Source organism: Ambystoma mexicanum, chromosome 12, assembly GCF_040938575.1.
Source record: "Ambystoma mexicanum isolate Mex_15411 chromosome 12, UKY_AmexF1_1, whole genome shotgun sequence".
NCBI lineage: Eukaryota > Metazoa > Chordata > Amphibia > Caudata > Ambystomatidae > Ambystoma > Ambystoma mexicanum.
The window spans coordinates 11,741,355-11,765,586 of NC_090936.1; the positions used below are offsets into that span (position 1 = coordinate 11,741,355).

At 46.7% G+C, this 24,232-nt stretch overlaps 1 protein-coding gene across 7 annotated transcripts in view; it reads right to left on the reverse strand.

Moving 5' to 3' along the window:
• PCLO (piccolo presynaptic cytomatrix protein) overlaps positions 1-24,232 on the reverse strand; it is an 854,190-nt gene that overhangs the window by 216,931 nt on the left and 613,027 nt on the right. For all 7 annotated transcript variants that reach the window (XM_069627816.1, XM_069627812.1, XM_069627813.1 and 4 more), the window contains 3 exons: positions 4,160-4,268; positions 3,592-3,659; positions 487-695 (listed from right to left, as the gene is read on the reverse strand). In XM_069627816.1, the coding sequence (XP_069483917.1) occupies positions 487-695; positions 3,592-3,659; positions 4,160-4,268 (386 nt within the window). The remainder of the gene's footprint in view (positions 1-486; positions 696-3,591; positions 3,660-4,159; positions 4,269-24,232) is intronic.

Sequence of the window (24,232 nt, forward strand, 5' to 3'; positions counted from 1 at the left end):
CAACAGCATTCCTCACCCCCAAATAGAAGTGCTCATCCTTTACATGAATGTTTCTAGTCACATGTTGACCTCTTTGCACTGGGATCCTTACTGCAAATGCACTCATGGAACGTGCATTAATAGGAAGAGGAAAACATCCCCCATCGAGGTGGGTTCGGTTACCCAATGAATATGTGGAGGCGTATAACACGCGGGGACACTTCGGTATGCCGGTCTCCTGTACCAGCAGACACTCCCGCCCCCTGCATATAAACTTCTTGTGCCTCAGGAATCTTTGTGCAGAATGAGAGGTAGACCTTGCACCCCACAGTTTGCATGCATCAATGGCCTTCATGAATTGCCCCCCCCCCCAACCTGCTTTGTCTAAATATCCATAGGTCGTGGCAACCACCTCTGAAAGGACTTCCCTGCTCCCCCCCCCCCATTATGCAATGTGTGGCCATTACCAAACCCGGGCCAAACCCCGAAATGTTTCAGTTCTGATACCTTGACACTGTGCCGCTTCTTGCTGACTGATGGGGACCCCGGCTGGCCGGGGCTGGGAGCAGCGCTAGAGCCAGCCGATGTGGCCCCCGACGGGCCGTGGGACGGTCCTTTGTCCCCTGTGGAGGAAGGCGCCTGCTGCAGCGACACCTTGTGGAGCTCTGCCGCCAATTGCTTGGGGTCCACGCCTGGAGACTTGCTCTTCTTCTCCACTGCAACAGAAATCAAAAAGATGTACATGTCTACATGTTTCTACAACAATCGAGATGGCAAGAATTCATCAGGCATGCTGCCAAACAACCTCACAATAAGAATGCATCTGTTCCAATTGCAGGGACATTATTTAAGTGGTAAAAATGAACAGAGGCGAAAGATTTAGATACACATTAATATTCAAAAATATGGTCACCTTGGTGTCTGTGAGTCATACACAAATGCAACGGTCATTAAAACAACATACCAGAAATGACAAATCAAACTAACGATAATCCGTGGTTGTGTGTCACAGCAGGAGTACGAAAACAATCGTTTGTACGAAAACTCGGTGAAAAAAGAATGCATTTGAAAACATTGGTGACCAATGTCATACATAGATGCTGAAACTATAAGCCCCCTCCCCGCAAAATCACCTGAAAACTCATCTCACGCTTTCTTGTCAATGATGCAAGACCCCGGACAAAGCCTTTACTTGGGTGCGTTGGATTGACAGAGGACACCCCAAACTGCCTTTGTGGCTGTAAACTTTCATAAGCGGCAGTTTCTTGTTGCCCACTGGCCTGACCCATCAATTGGATCTTGCGTGACGTAGTCTTTTGTCACGCCTGCGTTTGCCCTATCCCCTTTTTAACAGGTGACCCCCAGAACTATCTTATTTACTTCTGCCCCTATGGCCAAATACTCCATCACAATTTCCGACATTTGCGGCCGGCCCCCCGTTTTCTTCTCCCCATCCCTTTTCATTCTGCCATTCTGGTTTCGTCGATGTGTTCTCCATATAACACAGCAGAGTGACAAAGAATGAGCAGTCAATGCGGAAAGAGTGCGGTATAGAAGACAAGTTGCCACACAGAATTACCGAGATCCATTGCCTGGCCGGAATCAAGGGCGATGATATGGTCATTGGATGTGGTGAAAGGCAGGATGCTGGCAAAATACCAACATGTTTGAAAGATCCCAAAAGATTGCCGAGCCCTTCAGTGGAGTTTAAAGCTCTCAGTGGTTGAAGTCTACCTTCGCGCCTAAGAAGCAGTAACTTCTCGTTACTGAAGAGCTGGCAGAACTTCTGAGAAGGAAAAACAAGCTACCTCCTCATGGAGGACCATATTCAGGAGGAAGAGGCCAGATGCTCGATACTGAACTTGGCGCTAGTATCTGAAGCGGACTAAGATCATGGGAACATCCACAAAGAGTTTTGCGCTCCTTTCGCATGGGGCATTGTTTGGAGGCCTGCCGGTGGTTAGTACGGCTGAACGTTCTCCAGGCCTGTCGCTGGATAAGGGCAGGGGACTAAGCTGGAAAATCACCCATTGCTGTGTCCCACATTTATTCCAGAAGGATCAAGGCACATCACCCACACAAGGCGCCCTGTGGGTTATGGACATTCTAAATCGCTGGATGAGGCGTCCCCAGAAAGATGTCTTCAGATTTAGTCTTATTGGCGGCATCTAGACTTTAGAGCCAAGTCTTTCTTCCAGTGATTGAGGGTTCCAGTTACTCGAGGTGCTTATTTTCGTGTTTCTTCTCATCACGTTCAGCTTTGCTCCAACTGCCCCAAGCGAGAACAAACGCCCGATCCCACAAACTTGATTCTCCACTCTGAGCATACTTCCCATGCAACCAGGATCTAAACCAGAGTTGGCGCGACCTTCTGAAGGATTTGTAGAGGGAAGGCTCTCAGATCTTCCTGGTTTCTTCTTTCTGCAACCATGTGCCTTACGTCAACAACTATGAGTGTTCGGGGGCCACCGGACAGCCGGATTCCTAGCGTGCCGGCCCACAGGCAGAGTGACCTTAGGCTTAGGGCTTGCAAACGAACCTGTGTGAAAGGTGCCCACATTTATACACAACTGAATTATTTATGGGGAAAGCAAGCGGTGTAGGTTGCCCGTGGTGGCCCATTAGGTTTGGTTCAGGATACACAATAGTATTCTGTGCAGCGCTTCTCACCGGAGGGCTGCTGTGGCATGGAGGCCGGAAAAGGAGGCTCTTCTCTGTTGATAACTGACCAGAGGAAAAAAGGAAGAGGAGTCGAGACGAGAAGAGTGGTCCCATAAACTGGCCACTTGTATTGGGGACTGGAAAAGCTAGTTTGAAAAGTCAGGAAAGGCTGACTCTGCCTGAGAGGAGATCGCCAAACACGGGATCCACACCCTCAATTTGGACGGAAAGAAATGGGAGAAGGAAGTGGGTTCACTGAGAACCTATAACCTTTTCTACAATCCTAACCTCCCTGCACACACCCCCTATCTTTCTTCATAAGTCCCACAAGGGGTGCGGTATGAGCAGTAAGACCCATCCTATAGGGCACACCTCCCCTTTAGGCAATGATATCATATGACATGATAAGTCCTTTATAACGGGCCTGTACACAAGTGTTCCTAGGCTCTAAATAGTGTGGCCAGCCTGCCCTACCATGTACCTACCTTTTGTTTTAACATTTGAAGACTGTGAACGTATTCAGACAAATTACTGGAAAAGTTTTAAATGTTTGTTGGCCCTCAAACCACCTAAAATTTCGTTAGTTTAGCTAATCCCTGAATTCATTGGCCCAGACTTAATTCCAACATTGGAATGATGGATATATAATGTAGCAATCCAAATTTCAGAAGTTGGCCATGTGGCAGTCTAACTTCACTCGCAAAAAACAAAGCGTGTTGTGGACTACAGGGACCATAATCCCCTAAGGCACAGAGTGAGCTAATGCATCAATTGACCAGGGAATTAAAAGAGCAAACACCTCTTCATTTCTGTTTTAACCAATCTTTAGACCCTAATACCAGAGACAGTTAAAGCCACATCCCTCGTCCCTGCAGAGGGCCCTAGACCCATGCCCTGCAAACTCTGGCATCTTGAAGTCGGACATTCGAGGTATTTTCTCATGCCATGTACCTGGTTTTGCAGGATCCGGGAGTTCCAAATGCTGGGGGTATTCCGAGTCTGACAACATGTTGAGGTCCCTGCAGAAAGCAAAGAATCGCTTGAGATGAAAGCTACTATCAGCCGGCATTAACCGCATTAATCAAGCCGACAGATGAATAAGGGATGGTTAAGACTGCAACGAGGAACCAGAGCACAGCCAATTACAGTGAGGTGAAATATTTAATAAAGTTAAAACGTATATTTCAAATACTTCCAAAAACATATGAAGAGTTTTAGTGAGGTATTGTTTAACTAAAATGTGAAGGGGGTGGGGGTGGGGAATTTTCAAGTTTGTATTTTGGAAAATGGCAAAAAAAAATAATTTAAAATAAATAAATACAAAATAAACATGTTTCATTTAGTCAAAAGTCATGGGAAGGCAACACTTTCTTTAAATGTGATAATGAATTGTTCTTGCCATTTATGTATACATTCACTTAGCTTTCCAAAATAATAATTCTTAACATATGAAGTCATTATTTTTTGGTACAGCCTTAGCTGATATAGACCATGAAGAGGAGGGTGGGGAAGAACTCACAGTCTGACACAGAGCTCAGCTTCTCCGCTCGGCTGAGAGACGATGCTCTGGACCTCCTCATAGGTCTTCCCAGTGAGGGGGAGCCCGTTCCACTCCAACACCTGCATTCCTGGGGGCGACACAAAGCACAGCTTGAAACAATGAAGACAACTAGACCACTCATTGGACAAATACATGTGACTGAAGCTGAGGTGGGTTTCATGAAATGTGCATCACAAGTGTGTGATGTGCACATCGTCACTGATGATGCTATGCAAAACACACCAAGGTCACGGGGGCCTCGGCTGCTGTGCACACGCCCCCCAGAATCTGAAGAAACAATGGCCTTCTGCAGGTCGCGAAAACACTTCTTTTTTTAGGCAAAACATATATTACAATATGCACCTTTGCTGAGGTTTTGGCACCCCTCAGCAGTCAAGGAGGTAAAACCCTCACTGCATCTGTTCATCGTCGTGTGCCACCCCATGTCCTCTTCACATCCATGTAAGGGGTTCATCATGTCTGTCATTCCAAAAACCTGTGGCACATTCCTCCGAGAGACCGGGCAACCCAAAAGCCCACTGGCTACACTCTGAGAGGAGAAGAGTGGAGAGCAGTGCGGCACGCGTGCGTTCCCATCTATGGTGTACTCTCCTGTGTGCATCAGAACCTCACGGAGTCTTAAGGTCAACGTGTACAAACGAGAGACGAGGTCAAACTATGGACATTAAGGTCGACATGTATACACAGATAGACAGAATGAAGATGGGGGTGTGAAGGGGCATGGACATTAAGTAGGGGGGGGGGATTCCTCATTATAAAAGCAAGGCGATCGGAATTAAAGGGAAAAACATGGCTGTACGTGAGTGTTTCAGCATTTGTCTAGAATTGTATGAGAACAAGATGGGAAACGTCAGGCAAGGTTATTCTTTTAACCTGACAATGTTTCAGTATTGAACTAGACCCGTCTACCTCTGTAGCAAGTCCATCTTTTACTGTCTAGTATTTGACACAGATACATTTTGATGCACCTCAAAAGACTCACAATCCATGATAACAGAGTTGCAATCCTTACTTATCTTGGGCCCACACTATGTCTTCCCAAATTGCCAAGAGGACCTGTATTAAACAAACTTTACACGAGTGTAGTACTATCAAGAAATGTATTTGCGTCGGGATATAAATGCAAAACATTGGTAAGTACCGGAGGGCAATGCTTAGCCCGTTGCCAAGTGTCTTGCAGAACTGCACTTGCAAAAGTGCAACGGTTCTCAAATATGGCTGCAGAGAGCTGAATTGATGCATTTCAGGTTCATTCATCAGCTTAGAAAAGGCACACGAGCAGCAGGAAGGACGCCCTTCAGTGCAAAGTTCACATCACAAACAAAGGGTTTATAAGAAGGGAGAGTTAGGAGAAGATTCCAATTCCCTGGAAGCCTTTGAATGTTCCCCAAAGGCTGGAATCAAAATACGGCACTGCCCCTTCCAGAATCCACACTCTGGGGGAGGTCGGCACAACATACTAGGTCAACTAATGAAATGACTTCCACAAGCCCTGAAATTGGCAAAACACTTCCCTGTTTCGACTAACATACAGTCCTCCAAAGTTGTGTCCTCCCCTTTCCTCCCGTTGTCAGGGTAGACAAATTGTCAAACAAGCCTTTCACATGAAAATTCTGAAAAAAGGCACCGAACTATGGTTCGCCACAAAATGGATGCACGTCTTTGCATTGGTGCATAGACTGGGGGGGGGGCTCTCTGCAGCGGTGTTTGCATACTCAGTTTATGACTATTCCCATGCCATGCAGTTGAACGACCCTCTGATAGCGTGGAAGCTGCTCATTAAGGGGTAGACGCCCTCTGCAGAGGGGTGGCACATATATAGACAGCAGTAATGCACCCCCAGTAACAGAAGTAAGGAAAGAACCCACAAGAGGATTAGTAAGTAAGCAGCCGCACAGTATCCGGTCATTGCATCAAATCCAAAGCATCGACAGACCTTACCATTGAAAAAAAATGCATCAAAAAAATAAACATTGAATGCATGTTTTTAAGTGGCAAAGGATTTAGTTTAGTAAAAATTCATGTTTTTAATGTTTTAAAAAAGAGGGTAGGGGAGAACCCCCACATTTAAAAAAAAATGCATTCAATGTTTTTTTGTCCGATACTTGTTTTGTCAATGGTATGGTTGCAGATGGTTTGGCTGTCAATGGACTCACTAGGAACCCAGCAGGACACAACCAAAGCTGGACACCGAGTGCAGTTTCCCAGATTAGGCAGGCAAGGACACGTGTGACCTTGCTGGGAGGATCCAACGGACCTATGTGAAACATTTTGACAGAAGAAAAAACAGTGAATCCCAAAATACATTTTTATTGTTTCTTTCACCACATTTCACAGCATATTTATGCGGGTGGGGGGGGGAGACCCCCTGCAGCACCCCCACATCCCTCCACATTTTTTATTAACTTTACCCCAGCCATCAAACAAACATATGCGGTGAAATGGGTCATCCGACAGTTTGGGTTTTGCAGTGATTGTTTGCCATATGTCGGGGTGATACCGATCCAACCATCTATGAAGCAACGTCTTATACGTAGCTGTGTACACGACGGGGCAGTAGATATACACTCCCATTCCCTGACACCTTACCTCACCACTGCCATGGTAAGGATAGGCTCAGCATCAATTCTTCTGTATCATTAAGGTACCCGGAGCAGTGGCCAATATCTGACCCCTCTTGCATGGCGCGCGGCCTTTCAAAGGGTCGATTCTCAATTACTACAACATTGAATAGAGTTAATCGCGCAAGTTGTGTTAGCTAGTACTGCACATTGGTATGGGGAAACTAGAGACTTCTGCAGAATTACTCATCCCAGGGTTACCAAATCTGTGGGTGCAACTTGTTCTGGTTTAGCCAACACGGTTTCTTCGGGGAACCTAGCACTACCGGCGTGCATGAGACATGTTATGAGAATTGAAACATGTCACCGTCTCCTACATCACTACAGCTTTCCAATAATAGAGGTTCTCTAGTTAGTTCTGAGAGGGTCTCTGATGTTTGGGCCATAACACCTCAATATAGCTATGGCACGTATAGCTGAGCTATACGACACCCGACGTGCAGTTATAGGGTAAAGAAATAATTGTTATCAGTGAACAACTTGTGTCCTCCTCCATCTACTACAAGACAACTGACCACCATTCCACCCACAAAACAAGTTGAATCAATATGGCGGTACGGCAACCCGAGAAGAGCCGGTGTGTCAAAACATGCAGAACACAAGTCAACACACAGATTATTTTAGCAGAATAGAAGACCACACTCACAGCAATCCATCACAAACTTTTAATGCAACTTACAGAAATGACATTGGATCCTGGTCTGGACGCCCTGTGCAGAAATGCACAACAAAAGGAGACTCATGTAAACAGTGCAACATATATATATATATCAAATAAATGCATATAGTTTATAGCCGCAAAACGTCAAGGTACTTTTTTAGACCCCACACGGTTAGCATACGTCTGCAGTACACCTAGCAACAGAGAGCATCTTGGATCTTTGCTACTGTCAATAAGGGCTAGCGGCAAGAGCAGGCAAACGTCTCCCGTTACCCAAGGCAGATTTTCACTGTCCATTCCACTTTATTGAACTCTATGCCCGGTTGACCCGGCATAGCGCGCCCTGTGACCCTTGTGTTAGTGCTGCGCTATACAAGAATGTATTTAGGTAGTTAGTTTCACACCACACATTTGCAGAAGGCCCAGAACGACACTACCGGATCTTTGGCCGGATAAAGACTCGCCATATGTACCCTAGCGTAGCTGCCAATGGAACAACTCATTGATTGCAAGATGTCATGTGTGACCCACAGGAGGCCTCCATGAACCCCGGTGCTACCAAGCTACCAGCCATCCAGACCCCTAAATTTGTAGTCCTCATGATCTAGCAGTGCCAATGTGGACTTGCTTGCAGGAGTGTTGCTAGGTCTGTACAAGACCCGGGGCTACGCTAATGTGGGAACTGTCGGGACTGGGGGCTAGCTAGCCTTTTACTTGTTGCTCCTGAGATTCTATCTTGGGCTACAATCAAAAGACCAGGGCCTATAGCCCCCTTAGCCCCCACTAGTAACTCCTCTGCTTGCTTGTCTTCAGAGTCGATTCTCCATCATCAAGACTCTTCGTGACGAAACCGACTACCATGGCAGCGATGCCATGAACCTGACCATATGAGGTTCAGATGAACCCTGAGACCAGACCATTCCGTACAGCAGGGTTGTCCAACTCCAGGCCCCGAGTGACAGAAGCCAGATGGGTTTTCAGGATATGCCTCATCAATATTCATAAGCAAAAATGTGCATACCTTTAGTATCATTGTGTACAAATGTATATCATGAATATTAATGAGGGGTGTCCTGAAAATATGACATGGACCCGGCCCTCGAGGACCCTGCTTACAACATCCCCTTCTTGCCCACACCTCCTTCCATGTCTTCCCCCATGCCTTTTTTACCTTTTGCTACATAGGGCTTTAAAGGTATCTGTTGATTGTGTGCAACACTATCCAAAAATCACAAAATAATCAAGAAATAGCTCCCCTATGCTATCTCCAACGAATAGCTCCCCCTATGCTATCTCCAAGGAATAGCTCCCCTATGCTATCTCCAAGGAATAGCTCACCTATTCTGTCTCCAAGGAATAGCTCACCTATTCTATCTCCAAGGAATAGCTCCCCCCATGCTATCTCCAAGGAATCGGTCCCTTACGCTATCTCCAAGGAATAGCTCCCCCTATGCTATAACCAAGGAATATGCCCACTATGCCATTTCCAAGAAATAGGTCACCTATTCTATATCCAAGGGATAGGCCCACTATGGTATTTCCAAGGAATAGCTCCCCCTATGCTATGTCCAAGGAATAGCCCTCCTATGCTCTCTCCAAGGAATAGCTCACCTATTCTATCTCCAAGGAATAGCTCACGTATTCTATCTCCAAGGAATAGCTCCCCCCATGCTATCTCCAAGGAATAGCTCCCCCTATGCTATATCTAAGGAATAGGCCCACTATGCCATTTCCAAGGAATAGGTCACCTATGCTATTTCCAAGGAATAGCTCCCCCTATGCTATATCCAAGGAATAGGCCTACTATGCTATATCCAAGGAATAGGCCCACTATGCCATTTCCAAGGAATAGGTCACCTATGCTATATCCAAGGAATAGGCCCACTATGCTATTCCCAAGGAATAGGTCACCTATACTATTTCCAAGGAATAGCTCTCCTATGCAATCTCCAAGGAATAGCTCACCTATTCTATCTCCAAGGAATAGGTCCACTGTGCTATCTTCAAGGAATACACCCCCCATGCTATATCCAAGGAGTAGCTCCCCTATGCTATATCCAAGGAATAGCTCCAATATGTTATCTCCAATGAATAGATGCCCTGAGCTATCGCCAAGGAATTGTTCCACTATGCAATTTCTATCTTGTTGTTGCGGCAAACAACTAGATTTGTGGTACAGCTGTGTCCTCCTAGAAGACCGAGGGCTGTCTAGCTCCACATGAGGAATCTGTAAGGTGGTGGCAGCTATGTGCCACTCCCTTTATTTTGCAGTGCTCTGGTGCTTTCTAGGTTGGTTTGCTCTTTATAAATCTCGCACCCGAGATGCCAGTGTAAAAGAATGCTAGCTCCTGGTAGGTTGTGTTAGTACCCGGATGCTCGCCATCTTGTAATGGAATGAAGGGACCAGCTTTGCTTTGATGGACTGCTTGGAGTTGCACTGGTCGGTTGCATTTGAATCGGTCGCAGCCACCCCACCCCACCACACCACACCCCACCCCCCTGTAACCGCCCCTGATGGATACCCAGACCCTTTTCCAATGCTTCTCAGACACAAATACTCCAAAGGCAAATGTACAGCTGTGTGGGCAAATGTACAGCTGTGTGCCGGGACAGATGTTCAGGCTGCTGTAGACAAACTCGCCTAAATGCGATATATACCTTAATCGTCATAAGAGTTGTCCATTACTATAGGGGTATTTTATGGGCATGACTCCAAGACACAGTCTCAGAAGCGGGCAAAGCCTCGTAAAATGAAGTAGAAACCATGGCCGCGGTGCCCACTCTGAGTAGTACAGACGAGTGAAGGCCATTACTATACGCACGATTGCAAAGGCTCACGGGCATTTGCATTAATTAACAATGCAAACTGCTTCTCATTGGCTGGCCTTTGACGGCTGACATCAGAGAGTCTCCAGCGTGCCAGGTTCCTCCTATCCTCATCCTCCGCTGATTCTGGCGGCGTAGTGCCCTACTGGAGACATCCAAGGCAGTGTGATGGAGTTGCTCATTAATAACTTGACGGTGACTCTGCCTAGTTCTCAGTCCTTCCCTTCGGCGCGCTCGTTCACGTTCTCAATAACAGCTGCTATCACTCTATACATAGAGTTAGTTGCCTGACCTGGACCTCATTTCACAAGCGTCCCGCGCACACACAGAGCTTTATCTGGACAGTGTGTGCATTCAATTCATCGAATCCCCTCCTAATACAATTGTGGCAAATTTTGCAATTTTTGAAACTGGTGACACAAAAGGGGTAAACAGACACTAGGGAGCCAAATAAGTCCACTTAGCCAACCTATGGTGCCGACCCTTGATTCCGAGGTAGCGCCTTGACTAGATAGTGCATGCGTTTCAAGGTGCTGTCCACCAGATCTTCTACGAACGCATCACAATTTGCCCCGATGAAGTCTTCACAGACTCACGAGTAGAGGTCCCAGGCTTCTGCATAGACCTCACACACCTCCCTCACCCTGGAGGGCATGCTCTTGGCAGTGGGAAGATTCCCAAACCAGATCTACGTCTCCACTTCACGTGGTAAAATGGCTCCTGTTGACCAACAAAGCAGGTAGGTCCATCTAATCAAAACCTATTAAACTTCAAAACAATGTGCTCATTACAGTTTCATCTTTGGATAGCAGGCTTTGACAAATCCTAATAACTCAAGCTCCCAATAAACAAGCACATTGACCCCCCTCCCAACGTCTATTGGGATATTAGCACTGCGTTGGGCAACACAATAAAACGTGTGTTATTGATCTCGTTGCAAACATTCTGACACCTAACAGACACGGCATATACCGTGACTTGCAAGCCTTCTGATTGGTTTAGAAGAGGCAATTAATAGCGTCCACGTGTGAAGACAATATGTCAGCATCTTATTACATATATGTAAACCAGTACATGCATGCCAACATACATATATACAGGAGCATCCACTGATTTCTTAAGCTAAGGTCATGCTCAATAACTACCCCAAAGCAAACATTTAAAAAGTCAATAACAAAAAACAAAAGAATCCCTGTTGTGCCTGCAGGCCTTCATCCCAGGCACAGCAACATCCGCCCCTCGTCCCTTCGACAGCAGTACACTGAGTGCTAATAACACCCCTTATCCACAGCGCCTACAATCAAGAGGAATCTGGCCCGAGGCGCTGTATAATTAGAGTATATTTTTAGTCGACATGTGTACAGAGGGAAAAGTACAGACAGCCCAGGGCATCGCAGACGCACCTTTAACGTTGCAGGCAGCTTTGGCTGAAATCCACGTCTTGTCTTGGAAACGTTAGGTACTCTCATATGGTCGCCCTGACAGCCAGCAGTACTACACTCTGCGTGGCTTGCAAGCACAAAGTCGGGTGGATTAAGAGTTGGGAGTAAAAAGCAGGCCCTTACCTCCATCGAGGGTGACAAGAAGGCATGGCAATGGGTGGCAATTACACAGAGCACAGCAAAGCAGCTATTTTCTCTGACAGCTTTCACTGATGGGCGCAGGTTCCCAGGTCAGTGTATTCCCTGTTGCTTACTCACACACCGCACAAGAAGCCAGCTTGGATTTAAGCAATGGCATCACATTAGTACCAGTGAGGAAGCCAGGCGTCTCTCCTGTTATTGGCAGGTTCAGACCACACTATTTAAATTACTGTGTAGTTGGCTTTATCACAATCCATTTTCTTGTGTGTTTGTAGGAACCAACCAGATGGATCTGGCTCCAAATGTCATCCGTGAAAGAGCGCCGATGCAAAAGGCCGCGTGGTAAATGTCGCCCTCTGAAAGGTCGCCGTTTCACTTCCTCCCTTCTACTTCTCCATTTTGGGTTGGTGGGGTCACCCCTGCAACCTTCTTCCATATGTGCGGCTCCACAGCCCCCTTCCACTCTTCTAAGGCACTTCCTTACCTCACCGGCTCCCGCTCCTGGTTCATTCTGGTCTCCATGCTCCTGGAGCACAGAGCGACATACTGTGTGTTGGTCGCCATGCAGTGGCCTTTTGTGCACTAGGGACCACAATCGAAGCTGGGCACCGCCTTGAAAGGACAGTCCGCACCCCAAGGCCCAGTTGGCACCAATGAAGGAACTGTCCCCTAACCAACTGTCTCGGTTTTGTCCATGGTATTGAAAGACAAGCACGTGATGAAGCAAATATGGTAAACACATTGATAGGAGCAGTGCTTAATTTGTGGCGGGGCTTGCCAGGGCTCAGTCCCGGCACTTATTTCTGACCCCATCTTGATTATGAAGTGGTGATTTAGCAACTTTATTATTTTACCTGTCAGTCATAGTAACAAACATCAACAGCACTGTGCACTGGCCAGGGGTCTCATCGTTAATAACAAATCTCATGACCAAGGCTGGCAGGGCAGGACATGAAAAACATGGAGATGCAAGGTGACAATCCTGGGCACTGTAACTGGCCACGTCCACACACTGCTCCGCTCAGCCAGCCTGCGTGACACTGCTGCACATTCTCTAGTGTAAAAGTCACCAGGGTGCATTGCCAACAGGACAGTCGCTGGTCAGTGACAAGACCCATATGGAACAGGAGAGCCAGCCATGAGTGCCAACCTATGCAAGACGATCTTGCCACAGTGTCTGACAGGTAGATCATCAGTTCAGTCATGATTTTGCCTGCATTCCTCCATCAATTTACCATCGGAGGAAAGCACTTTGCTCTTTGTTCCTGTGGTTAGATGGTCAACATGCTCTACTCGACACTGATAGGATTAGAGCAAAATGTTAACGATTATATGTTTTAAAGAAACACTTAAACATTTATTTCATTTCAAGATACAGCTAATATTTTATGTTGATTTCACCCTCAATGAACCACTGGGAGTTTAACCCCAAATATGTAAACACCGTTTGGAGTAGCCGTGTGACACTGTATTGAGCAGCCGTGTGACACTGTATTTAGCAGCCGTGTGACACTGTATTTGGCAGCCGTGTGACACTGTATTTGGCAGCCGTGTGACACTGTATGGAGCAGCCGTGTGACACTGTATTTAGCAGCCGTGTGACACTATTTAGCAGCCGTGTGACACTGTATGAAGCAGCTGTGTGACACTGTATTTAGCAGCCGTGTGACACACTATTTAGTAGCCGTGTGACACTGTATGGAGCAGCTGTGTGACACTGTATTTAGCAGCCGTGTGACACTGTAGGGGGCAGCCGTGTGACACTGTATTTAGCAGCCGTGTGACACTGTATTTAGCAGCCGTGTGACACTGTATTTAGCAGCCGTGTGACACTGTATAGAGCAGCTGTGTGACACTGTATTTAGCAGCCGTGTGACACTGTATTTAGCAGCCGTGTGACACTGTGGGGGGCAGCCGTGTGACACTGTATTTAGCAGCCGTGTGACACTGTATATACGAGCAGTCAGCGGTGCCAACATTGGACAGGGAACTGCCCCTCCCCCATGAATAAAGTATTTGGAAGGGCCACTTATTTTCTTAAAAATTAAGCACTGCATGGGACGATGTACTCGCCCTAGCAGCATATGGCATCCCAGCTTCTATTCGCTTTCACTGATCGGCATCACGTTTCCCAGGTGGGCATTACCAGTTTCGAGATCTTAGAAAAGTAGATTCGCCAGTAGGGCCGGGAGAGGCGCTAAGAGCAAAACTCAAGCTGGCCACATCTTTACCACTTACCTGGAGATTCAGCCTGGAAGGTTTGACAGAGTGGGTTGGGGAGGGCGGGCGGGGGTTGCCATGTCTCAACAAACACTATAACATGTCTCCTGCACTCTCCAAAGGAACTGGCAGTTGGGGTACTGTGGGTGAAGGAGAGAGGTCAAGCAGGAAAATGTGGGGGTCTGGAGGGTAGCTGCACCTCCTTCAACAGTGTCCATTGGTATTCTGCTGGTCACAGCCTTTTGGAACAACCCAGTTTGGAAGATTGCTGTACCCTGATTGACCTTGAACTTCTCTGGACAATTCTCCAGGGAACTGGCAATTGATGGTAGCAGGTACAAAATGGCTCGAATACCGGGACATTGAATAGCTGTGCCCGGCCAATCGCAGTACCAACACCTACAAGCTGTGTGTCCCTCCTCTTATGCCATTTCTCCCTATCCCTGTGTGTACTCTTATCCAGAATTTACAGCTTGTAAGTGGTGATAAAGCGCCACCCAGTAGACCAAACTAAGTAGGACAGCTATCTCAGCTGAAGATCAACAGAGGTCTTCAGAGGCAATCCAAGGTTCAACCAAGAAGGTTTAGGTAGGAGGAATAACTAAGGACCCAAGGTGAGTAGAGAGTCTGATGGATGGACGTGCATTACTTGATGTGGGCAATCCTCAGAATGACTCGGCTCGATGCCCCGGTGGATGGCCTACCGATGTGGTGCTCAATAGAAATGCAAGGGGGGGTGGTGGGGGTCTGAACCCACACATGCAAGAAAAGGAGTCTTCCGAAGTATGAACCCATGTACAAGACTGATTGCCTGAAGTTAAACCCAGAAAGTGCTTTCCTAACTGTGTCCCATGACTACAGCAGCAATTGTGTCTCCTCCAAAGCAGTCTGGTGACTCCTACCAATACAGCACTAGCAAGTGTGTCTCCTCCAAAGCAGTCTGGTGACTCCTACCACTACAGCACTAGTAAGTGTGTCTTCTCCAAAGCAGTCTGGTGACCCCTACCACTACAGCACTAGTAAGTGTGTCTCCTCCAAAGCAGTCTGGTGACTCCTACCACTACAGCGCTAGTAAGTGTGTCTCCTCCAAAGCAGTCTGGTGACCCCTACCACTACAGCGCTGGTAAGTGTGTCTCCTCCAAAGCAGTCTGGTGACCCCTACCACTACAGCGCTGGTAAGTGTGTCTCCTCCAAAGCAGTCTGGTGACTCCTACCACTACAGCGCTAGTAATTGTGTCTCCTACAAAGCAGTCTGGTGACTCCTACCACTACATCGCTAGTACATGTTTCTCCTCCAAAGCAGTCTGGTGACTCCTACCACTACAGCGCTAGTAAATGTGTCTCCTCCAAAGCAGTCTGGTGATCCCGACCACTACAGCGCTAGTAAATGTGTCTCCTCCAAAGCAGTCTGGTGACTCCTACCACTACAGCGCTAGTAATTGCGTCTCCTCCAAAGCAGTCTGGTGACCCCGACCACTACAGCGCTAGTAATTGCGTCTCCTCCAAAGCAGTCTGGTGACTCCTACCACTACAGCGCTAGTAACTGCGTCTCCTCCAAAGCAGTCTGGTGACTCCTACCAGTACAGCACTAGTAAGTGTGTCTCCTCCAAAGCAGTCTGGTGACTCCTACCACTACAGCACTAGTAAATGTATCTCCTCCAAAGCAGTCTGGTGACTCCTACCACTACAGCGCTGGTAATCATGTCTCCTACAAAGCAGTCTGGTGACTCCTACCACTACATCGCTAGTACATGTTTCTCCTCCAAAGCAGTCTGGTGACTCCTACCTCTACAGCGCTAGTAAATGTGTCTCCTCCAAAGCAGTCTGGTGACTCCTACCACTACAGCTGTAGTAAATGTGTCTCCTCCAAAGCAGTCTGCTGACTCCTTCCACTACAGCGCTAGTAATTGTGTCTCCTCCAAAGCAGTCTGGTGACTCCTACCACTACAGCGCTAGTAATTGCGTCTCCTCCAAAGCAGTCTGGTGACCCCGACCACTACAGCGCTAGTAATTGCGTCTCCTCCAAAGCAGTCTGGTGACTCCTACCACTACAGCGCTAGTAACTGCGTCTCCTCCAAAGCAGTCTGGTGACTCCTACCAGTACAGCACTAGTAAGTGTGTCTCCTCCAAAGCAGTCTGGTGACTCCTACCACTACAGCACTAGTAAATGTATCTCCTCCAAAGCAGTCTGGTGACTCCTACCACTACAGCGCTGGTAATCATGTCTCCTACAAAGCAGTCTGGTGACTCCTACCACTACATCGCTAGTACATGTTTCTCCTCCAAAGCAGTCTGGTGACTCCTACCTCTACAGCGCTAGTAAATGTGTCTCCTCCAAAGCAGTCTGGTGACTCCTACCACTACAGCTGTAGTAAATGTGTCTCCTCCAAAGCAGTCTGCTGACTCCTTCCACTACAGCGCTAGTAATTGTGTCTCCTCCAAAGCAGTATGGTGACTCTTACCACTACAGCACTAGTAAGTGTGTGACATGCCCGCGCCATGGGCGCATACATTGGCAATCATTATGGACTAATTGTTATTCATTTATCTACAGAAAACTCCTGGAACAACCTCTATTCACTTTTTGGACCTTATTTCCCATTTGCGAGCCTTTGGTTTTTTTTTATTTTACCCAACTAACTACAAGTACCACAATGCACTTTGCCATAACTATCTATTTCTGGCCATTCCCATTTGTCATCATCGGAACTACAATCCCCAGAAGCCCTAGGGATCAGCTCTGCTTCCACCAGCTCAGGAACAGAGAGGGAGGAGGCAGATTGTATTCAGGTGTGCTGATCCCGGTGCGGCCAATTAGCCTGCCTCTGTACTGGGCAGGGCGTAATAAAAGCTGCTGCCTGCAGGGGCTCAGTCTCTTGCATTAAGAGTCCTTCCAGCACCCTTTTGCTTCGAGCTATGAATTTTTGTATGCTGTTCCTGCTTACCACTGCTTTTTATCCAGTGCCCTGCCGGGCTTTCTGCATTGCAGCCGATCTCGCTCTGCTGCCTTCTACCTTCCGCCCTGGCCCTTCTGGGCTCCCTGCCTCAGCCCTGCTCCTCTGGGCATCCTGCCTTGCAGCCTGCTACACCCTGCTGCCTACAGCCCCAGCCTTTTGGGCTCCCTGTCTCAGCCCTGCTCCTCTGGGCGTCCTGCCTTGCAGCCTGCTACACCCTGCTGCCTACAGCCCTAGCTTTTTGGGCTCCGTGCCTCAGCCCTGCTCCTCTGGGCGTCCTGCCTTGCAGCCTGCTACACCCTGCTGCCTACAGCCCTAGCCTTTTGGGCTCCCTGTCTCACAGACCTACTTCTCTGGGCGTCCTGCCTTGCAGCCTGCTACACCCTGCTGCCTACAGCCCTAGCCTTTTGGGCTCCCTGTCTCACAGCCCTACTTCTCTGGGTGTCCTGCCTTGCAGCCTGCTACACCCTGCTGCCTAAAGCCCTAGCCTTTTGGGCTCCCTGCCTTGCAGTCTGAATCTCTCTGCTGCTTACAGCCCTTGTCCTCTGGAACCCCTGTCTTGCAGCTTGCTACACCCCTCTGCCTTCAGCCCTTGTCTTTTGGGCTCCTTGCCTTGCAGCCTGCTTCACTCCGCTGCCTACAGCCCTTTTCCTCTGGGCTCCCTTCCTTACAGCCCTGCTCCTTTGGGCTTGCTCCTTGCTGACCTGCTCCTCTGATCTCTCTACCTTGCACCCTACAGTCCTCTACAATCCACACAGTTTACCTGCATTTATTACTTTCAGTTATTGCAGCCCCCTGTTCCTGACTGCTGCTCCCTTGCTTTCTTCCTCGTTTTCTACCCTCAGTTCTTTATTCCTGTCCAATTCAGTTATACTGCTTTCCTTTCATTTCCTTCTGCTAGTTTGCTCATCGACTTCCCTTTTCCTGGATTTGTCTGTTATTGTCTTTTATTGTATCGTTTGTAGACCCCTTTCTACAGGGCTTGTCTGTTGGTTTCCGACAGGCAACCCCTGCCCCTTCCCTTGTCTAGTTTCTGTGTTACAGACACCCACAGCTGTTGTTCCCAGCCATGAGCAAACAGCGTGGGCCTCTGTTATAGCAAACTGTGCAGAAGTCTAGAGTTTTTCATAAGGTCCATGGAACACTCTTCCCATTTCTGCATACACCCCAACAGGGAATCCATTCTGTTGTACCTTATTTCCTTGCTACACTTGCCTACTCTCTGTTCTCTTTTACTTTTCAGCTGTGTGTGTACTTATCTTTCCACCTTACTTTGGCACAACCACCCAAACCCTACCTGGGAGCCCTGTGCCACTCTTAACAGAGTGCCATCCGTGACAGTGTGTCTCCTCCAAAGCATTCTGGTGACCCCTACCACTACAGCACTAGTAAATGTTTCTCCTCCAAAGCAGTCTGGTGACTCCTACCACTACAGCACTAGTAAGTGTGTCTCCTCCAAAGCAGTCTTGTGACTCCTACCACTACAGCACTAGTAAGTGGGTCTCCTCCAAAGCAGTCTGGTGACTCCTACCACTACAGCACTAGTAAGTGTGTCTCCTCCAAAGCAGTCTGGTGACCCCTACCACTACAGCACTAGTAAGTGTGTATGCTCCAAAGCAGTCTGGTGACTCCTACCACTACAGCACTAGTAAGTGTGTCTCCTCCAAAGCAGTCTGGTGACTCCTACCACTACAGCACTAGTAAGTGTGTCTCCTCCAAAGCAGTCTGGTGACCCCTACCACTACAGCACTAGAAAGTGTGTCTCCTCTAAAGCAGTCTGGTGACCCCTACCACTACAGCACTAGTAAGTGTGTATGCTCCAAAGCAGTCTGGTGACTCCTACCACTACAGCACTAGTAAGTGTGTCTCCTCCAAAGCAGTCTGGTGACTCCTACCAATACAGCACTAGTAAATGTGTCTCCTCCCAAGCAGTCTGGTGACTCCTACCACTACATCACTAGTACATGTTTCTCCTCCAAAGCAGTCTGGTGACTCCTACCACTGCAGCACTAGTAAGTGTGTCAACTCCAAAGCAGTCTGGTGACCCCTACCACTACAGCACTAGTAAATGTTTCTTCTCCAAGGCAGACTCGATGACTCCTGTCACTACAGCACTACTAAGAGGTCAACTCAGACTTTCATCTTTCTGAGGTCGATAAAATGAGTACCACTATGTGGGATAATAATGTATTCTGTTATTTCAGTGCTCCTATACCTGTGGGTGTGCAGCTCTATATACTCAATAGATGTTATGATTATGGAACAGTGCGTCTATGGGTTACATAAATATCTGTGCTCGCTGTCCGTTGTGTTACGCTGCGCCAATGGAGAATGTTGACAGTGGCTACAGGAAGTCACGAGAATTTGTATTTAAGTTTGTTTTTAGAGCTGCCATTTTACATTATCGTAGCCACCTGACGCGGAGAAGACTAATGGGAAATGAGGTTTAGAGAAATTTAGGTGAGTCTAATAAGGAAAACCCTGACCCATATCAAATCTAATTCTTCTGTGAATCAGCGCTGCTAAAGAGATTCTTTGCTACAGCAATTTCAAATTACATGATCCAGGTAAATAACAGTTGACAGCTTCACTATAAAACTTGCAGTATCGTGCACAACCATAATTGCTTGGGACTGAATTTTCCAACTAAAGTGCAATATATATTCATTTGAGGAATTGAAGTGAAAATTGCCAGATTGCTGTTTTGCATCCGGCGGATGCGAAAAAACTGAATTGTGTTCTATTTGGCACTACATGACCTGTCAGTCACAGAAACAAAAGGCCCATTTGTCCCAATATAGGCAGGCCGTAGACTCCATGCGGACCCACAGACATCTCATATTCACTAGTCAGAGGAGTGTAGGTGGTCATCAAGCAGGTCCAGAGCGAAGAGAAAGCATTTCTAAGTATCCGCCTTTGTCAGGGCTCTGTGAGCTATGGCTCTCCAGACCTGTAGGACTATGACTCCCAGTATCCCTCACCATTGACACGGCTCGCTTAGGCTGATGGGAGTTGAAGTCCAAAACATCTGGAGAGTTAAAGATTGGCATTCCCGGTCTGGCGGTGACACCAGCAGACCACTTAGATCTGACCTTATTTAAGGGAGTGAAAAAGCTGAGATGACACATCACCAGTAGTGGAACTTGTTTTGTCAATGGGTTGCTGGCAAGTCCAGTGACTGGGCTTCAGGGCTTTCTGAAGAGAAGTATTCGCAATCCAGGTACTCTCACATCTGCTCTAGTGACAAAGACTTCTCTGGATTTCAAGCCTTGATCACTAACGCTGCTTAGTCCAGAATCTTTGGCCCGGCTGTGAAACACATCCTCAAGATCCTGCCGGTAAGGAGTGCATACAAAGCAACTCACTCGTTGAAAAGGCGAAAGGGGTCTTGGTCACATTAAGCTCTGAGACTGCCATGGGTACAGCCTTTGTGCGGAGGTTGTCCACCTCGAACAGTCATACTTGATTGCCTGCCACTAGCATTTACCCTCAGGAGAAATATCTTATATTGCCGTCTCCCTAACTATGATAGCTAAGTAGGGTCGCTGATGCTTCCTAACCACTGGCGATGCCCACAGGGAGCCTTCTGGTCAACTGTTTTTTGCCCGTCTCTGCTGTTAGCAAAGTGGTCCAACTCCACACGGAGAAGTCCGCTTGCCCACCAAGGAAGCAGTCCAGCTTGTACTTGCCTCTTATCTGGGCTACTGTGTTCCCATTAAGAGGGATGCTAAATAGAGCAATTCCCCTAAGGACTGGGAAGTGGCAGCCATGCAGGTTTACTTTGGATTCATATGGGCCTTTGTCGCTCTATCTAAAATATGTTCCCAAGTCACCTGGTTTATCAGGACCAAGGTTCCTGTGGAGGCGTGCCCATGCCTTGTCAATTCACATGCTGGTAATGAGCAGAGGCGTAATTAGCTCATCATTGCTTTCACTCAATTTTCTCAACTGGAAGTTGGAGCTCAAGCCATCGCCACCCCTTCTCCTTGCTTGTTTTGGAGGACACCGTCCTGGGCGGAGCGTGGACACCTTCCTGGGCAGAGCATAGACACCATCTTATAGCCGGCAATCGACACACATACTCGTTGAATGCAGCTATTTCCCACAATGTCTGCAAACATATGATAGCTAATATTTAATCACTAATATTTACAAAAGAACTACTAATTGATTTTTTTCCAAGGTTACATGTGAATATCGACTATATGTGTGAGCAACTACATGATCGTGTTCATGAAGCATATCACTTGCACCCCTTCCACCCAGACTTAATAGTAATAAATAATGATAATGTCTTTTTATAGAAAGGTTTGAGGCCACCGTTTTCAGTGTTGGTATAATGCAGGCAGCAGGGAATAAAACTGTTCAGCTCAATGACAACCAAGAGGAAAGACCTGACTCATGTCAGGAACTATGTCACGGTGCCTGCATAATTCCACTATTTCCCATGGGAAGTATGATGGCGGCAAATGATCCGTTACACGCTGTCTTTAGGGAATCCGTGACTGGGCGATACTGCACAACATCCACCCGAAGACCCCCGAGTCCAAAACCCAGATCTGTAAGTCAGTTGTGGTCACAGTGCACACTCACCCTTACTCCGGCAAAGGGAGTCAGATATCTAGGAGTAGATTAACAAACTTCTCTGGCTCGGGTTAACAATGTTGCCATTAAAACACACTTCTAACTGCTGCTTTTTAGCAAATGTTTAACAGTGGCTCTAAAAACCAGGATAAGTCAAAGTAACCAGGTCATTACATATACCTTGTATCAAATGCTGTAACAGTGTATATGGAAGGCTGGCCAAAGCTTAAGCCGCGCAATGGCACCACATCCAGAGCTTTGCAGGAATAACAAGTCTAACTTCTCCATCAACTTCACATTACTCTGCATCATCCACTGCACCATCACAAAAACTTACAATGACTTCAGAAGGACTACTAAGTCCCCTTAAAAGCATTGTGTATTATCCTCTACACCATCACAAAAACTTACAATTACTTCAGAAGGACTACAAAGTCCCCTTCAAAGCATTGTGTATTATCCTCTACACCATCACAAAACCTTACAATGACTTCAGAAGGACTACTAAATCCCCTTAACAGCATTGTGTATTATCCTCTACACCATCACAAAAACTTACAATGACTTCAGAAGGACTACAAAGTCCCCTTCAAAGCATTGAGTATTATCCTCTACACCATCACAAGAACTTACAATGACTTCGGAAGGACTACTAAGTCCCCTTCAAAGCATTGTGTATTATCCTCTACACCATCACAAAAACTTACAATGACTTCAGAAGGACTACTAAGTCCCCTTCAAAGCATTGTGTATTATCCACTACACCATCACACAAACTTACAATGACTTCAGAAGGACTACAAAGTCCCCTTCAAAGCATTGAGTATTATCCTCTACACCATCACAAAAACTTACAATGACTTCAGAAGGACTACTAAGTCCCCTTCAAAGCATTGTGTATTATCCTCTGCACATCACAAAAACTTACAATGGCTTCAGAAGGACTACTAAGTCCCCTCCAAAGCATTGTGTATTATCCTTTGCACATCACACAAACTTATAATGGCTTCAGACGGACTACTAAGTCCCCTTCAAAGCATTGAGTATTATCCTCTGCACATGACACACACTTACAATGACTTCAGAAGGACTACTAGGTCCCCTTCAAAGCATTGTGTATTATCCTCTGCACATCACAAAAACTTACAATGACTTCAGAAGGACTACTAAGTCCCCGCCAAAGCATTGTCTATTATCCTCTGCACATCACACAAACTTACAATGGCTTCAGACGGACTACTACAAAGTCCCCTTCAAAGCATTGTGTATTATCCTCTACACCATCACAAAAACTTACAATAACTTCAGTAGGACTACTAGGTCCCCTTCAAAGCATTGTGTATTTTCCTCTACACCATCACAAAAACTTACAATGACTTCAGAAGGACTACTAGGTCCCCTTCAAAGCATTGTGTATTATCCTCTGCACATCACAAAAACTTACAATGACTTCAGAAGGACTGCAAAGTCCCCTTCAAAGCATTGAGTATCAACCTCTACACCATCACAAAAACTTACAATGGCTTCAGAAGGACTACTAGGTCCCCTTCAAAGCATTGTGTATTATCCTCTACACCATCACAAAAACTTACAATGACTTCGGAAGGACTACTAAGTCCCCTTCAAAGCATTGTGTATTATCCTCTACAACATCACAAAAACTTACAATGACTTCAGAAGGACTACTAGGTCCCCTTCAAAGCATTGTGTATTATCCTCTACACCATCACAAAAACTTACAATGACTTCAGAAGGACTACTAGGTCCCCTTCAAGCATTGTGTATTATCCTCTACATCATCACAAAAACTTACAATGACTTCAGAAGGACTACTAGGTCCCCCTCATAGCACTGTGTATTATCCTCTACACCATCACAAAAACTTACAATGACTTCAGAAGGACTACAAAGTCCCCTTCAAAGCATTGAGTATTATCCTCTGCACATCACAAAAACTTACAATGACTTCAGAAGGACTACTAAGTCCCCTTCAAAGCATTGTGTATTATCCTCTACACCATCACAAAAACTTACAATGACTTCAAAAGGACAACAAAGTCCCCTTCAAAGCATTGTGTATTATCCTCTACACCATCACAAAACCTTACAATGACTTCAGAAGGACTACTAAGTCCCCTTCAAAGCATTGTGTATTATCCTCTACACCATCACAATAACTTACAATGACTTCAGAAGGACTACAAAGTCCCCTTCAAAGCATTGAGTATTATCCTCTACACCATCACAAGAACTTACAATGACTTCGGAAGGACTACTAAGTCCCCTTCAAAGCATTGTGTATTATCCTCTACACCATCACAAAAACTTACAATGACTTCAGAAGGACTACTAAGTCCCCTTCAAAGCATTGTGTATTATCCTCTACACCATCACACAAAATTACAATGACTTCAGAAGGACTACTAAGTCCCCTTCAAAGCATTGTGTATTATCCTCTACACCATCACACAAACTTACAATGACTTCAGAAGGACTACAAAGTCCCCTTCAAAGCATTGAGTATTATCCTCTACACCATCACAAAAACTTACAATGACTTCAGAAGGACTACTACGTCCCCT